Consider the following 2,719-nt stretch of genomic DNA (forward strand, 5'->3'; position numbering starts at 1 on the left):
GTGATACACACTGTGCTATCAATTCCTTGCTAGGCTGTTCAGGAGGGGGTGGGGAGCTCTTGTCCTGCCAGAGCCTGGTCACTCCCCCCCTCAGCTCAGCACTATGGAAGGGAAGGGAGGGCTGCTCTAGCACCCCCTGGCTTCTGGCCTGAGCCAGTGTAGGCACGTGCCTACATTTTTTCAGCCCAGAGGGGATGTCTTTATGGTTACAAACTGGTTTAGCCTGGGCAGGTTAGACTAACCTGCAAAGATTGAGTCAATTTAGGCTCAAGATTTTGAATGTCTGTCCCTAGCCTTAGAGCTTCACTAGAGGCCTATGCAGCAGCTTGTTTGTCTTGTTGCAGTCTATGTTCACCTCCTCCCTGATCTCCCACATGTCGTCTGCTTGGAGTGAGGCAGCCATTTCAAATGATTTTCCCTTACATGACCTCAGAGAGGGTACACCTATTTGTAGTTACACAGGCTCTCCCTTCCATGGCTTTAACTCCTATTGATATATAAAACTCTTAATGCCTTATTTTGGGCTTATATGTGCAACTTGATTTGTGCCTGTGCACCTGCTTGTGATTTAAGCTCTCAATATGTGTTCTGTAGCATCTTTGTACCCTAAGCTTTTTCTAGTTACAGTCTTCACAGAGTCACTGATGAGAGGCACTAGAGGGAAGAGGTAGAAGTTTCTGTATTAGCCATCTGGCACTGTGGCTTTTTACTAACAGTGGCAGAATTTGTGTGTCCCTTCAGATCAATGGTCCTCCCAGCCCTGTCCATGGGGGAAGATTTTTGCTTAGGAATGGAAGTGAAGAGCAGTGTCCAATCAGAATGGCAGGGGGGAAATTAAGCAGGCAAGATGTAATTATTCAAGTTGGAAACCAGCCAGGACTATGGGCTTTCCTTTTGGGAAAAGTATCATGGGATATTGTAATGATCACAAATGGGACAAGTACCTGCTCTTGGATCTCATCCAAAAGGTAGCAACTATTGTAGCTCAGCATCTGTGATCACTGTGTTGATGACACACTGATTTGGTGCTGACTGTAGTGGGCAGAGCGCCAACTTTCAAACCATCAGCACTTTTTCCTTCAGCACCTGGTTTTAGGCTGAACTAATGGCCCCTGGTAATCCTACAAGAGTCTTTTCCATGTGATTTCTACTTCTAGAGATTTGTCAGTGGTATAGCCTGTCAGCCTGTAAGTTGTAAAGGGATCATTTCTAGGAATGGTGATGACTGGCTAAAGAGGGAGCAATATGGAACCTTTGTCCACAGCTAGCTGAACCCACTCAGCAACCTGTCACCTGAGCCAGGCGCGGAGCTGCACAATTAGATCACCTTTCAATCCCATTCAGTATCATGGACTGCCACCAAACAACTTTGTTTCCTTTGCAATCAGTCAAAGAATGTGTTTATTGTTTGTCTCATTTCTTACCGCTCAGCACAAAACCCAACCCATGAAATATAGCTTTTGTCAACCCTCCGGGTACTGTCTGCTGATGGCAGAGGACTTTTGGCTGTTCTTGCTCAGGGCAGGGTGCAGTATTCAGCTGTAATCAAGCAGTTAATGGCCTATGCTTTAGCTACTGGTAATACAAGATAACTTGTAACATGGCAAGGCTAGAATACAGGTAGCATGCAAGTGCTCAGAGGCTGCAGTTTCCTCTCTACAGTGAGAGCATATACCTGTTGTAGTTCTATTGCTTTGCTAGTTGTGAGCATCCCTATACACGCCCTAACATGCGTGCTATCCACCAGTTACATGGCATGATGATTCGGCAGATAACCCTTCCTCCCTGGTAGCAGTAGGGGTAGGGGTAATACCCCAGCAGAGGTTCACACACCCGCTGGCAGTAGCGGTTGCCCCGGCGACACCGAGCGCAGCAGTAGCCCCTTTCATCCCACAGCGGGTGGAACTCGAGTCCGTTCTCTGACTGGAAGAAGAAACAAAGCAGGAAAGTGTGAGGGAGGAGTCCCTGAGGGGGGTCTAGGCATCTTCAGGGAGCTGCTGCTGACATGTTCCTGCTGGCATGTTGCTCCTTTAGCATCTAGTCAAATGGCCCAGTGGGTAGACTGGGCAATCCCTCAGAATTTGGTACTTCTGAGAGAGAGCAGCAGCTAGTAAATCCAGCTCATGTAGGATAGCTATAATGTGGCTCTAAGGAGAGCAATGTGAGCACAGCACTGAGCAGACAGAAGAAGAAGGGAATATGATGATGCTGAGTGTTTGGGAATTTTTGCACAAGCAAAATTGCTTCTTACGATGTCCTGTCAGTCGTTTGGTATGGGGCTGTCATTACTACGATATCTGAGTGCCTCACAAAATCACTGACAGGCAGGGAAGTGTTATCCCTATTTTACAGCTTGGAGGTTCAGAGTGCAGATTTTGTGACTCACACAGGCGGTCTTTGGCTGACCCAGGAACTGACCCCTTCTGCCCCTGAGGTCTCCTGAGTAGCAGTCTGTTGGACCTCTTTTTATTCCTATTCCTTAAGCTGCTGGGTCAAATGGGAAACAAGCAGGAGGAACTCACCCTCCTGCTAGCTGACACCAGCCTGGACATAGTGGGGATTACTGAAACATGGTGGGACTCAACGCATGACTGGGCGGTGAATGTCAAGGGCTATAGGCTGTACAGGAGGGACAGGATAGGAAGAAAAGGTAGGGGCATGGCACTCTACATTAAGGAGGAATACCCATCCTCATCAATTAACAAAGGCTCAGAGGAGG

General features: G+C 47.8%; 1 protein-coding gene across 2 annotated transcripts in view; it reads right to left on the minus strand.

Moving 5' to 3' along the window:
- Positions 1-1,372: 1,372 nt before the first annotated feature.
- The window catches only part of TNMD (tenomodulin), a 24,642-nt gene continuing 23,295 nt past the window's right edge, over positions 1,373-2,719 (minus strand). For both annotated transcript variants that reach the window (XM_019536463.1, XM_019536462.1), the window contains one exon: positions 1,373-1,923. In XM_019536463.1, coding sequence (XP_019392008.1) covers positions 1,714-1,923 — 210 coding nt within the window. In that variant the 3' untranslated portion in view covers positions 1,373-1,713. The remainder of the gene's footprint in view (positions 1,924-2,719) is intronic.

Source organism: Crocodylus porosus, unplaced genomic scaffold (assembly GCF_001723895.1).
Source record: "Crocodylus porosus isolate Cpor-Errol unplaced genomic scaffold, CroPor_comp1, whole genome shotgun sequence".
In the NCBI taxonomy this organism is placed as follows: Eukaryota; Metazoa; Chordata; order Crocodylia; family Crocodylidae; genus Crocodylus; species Crocodylus porosus.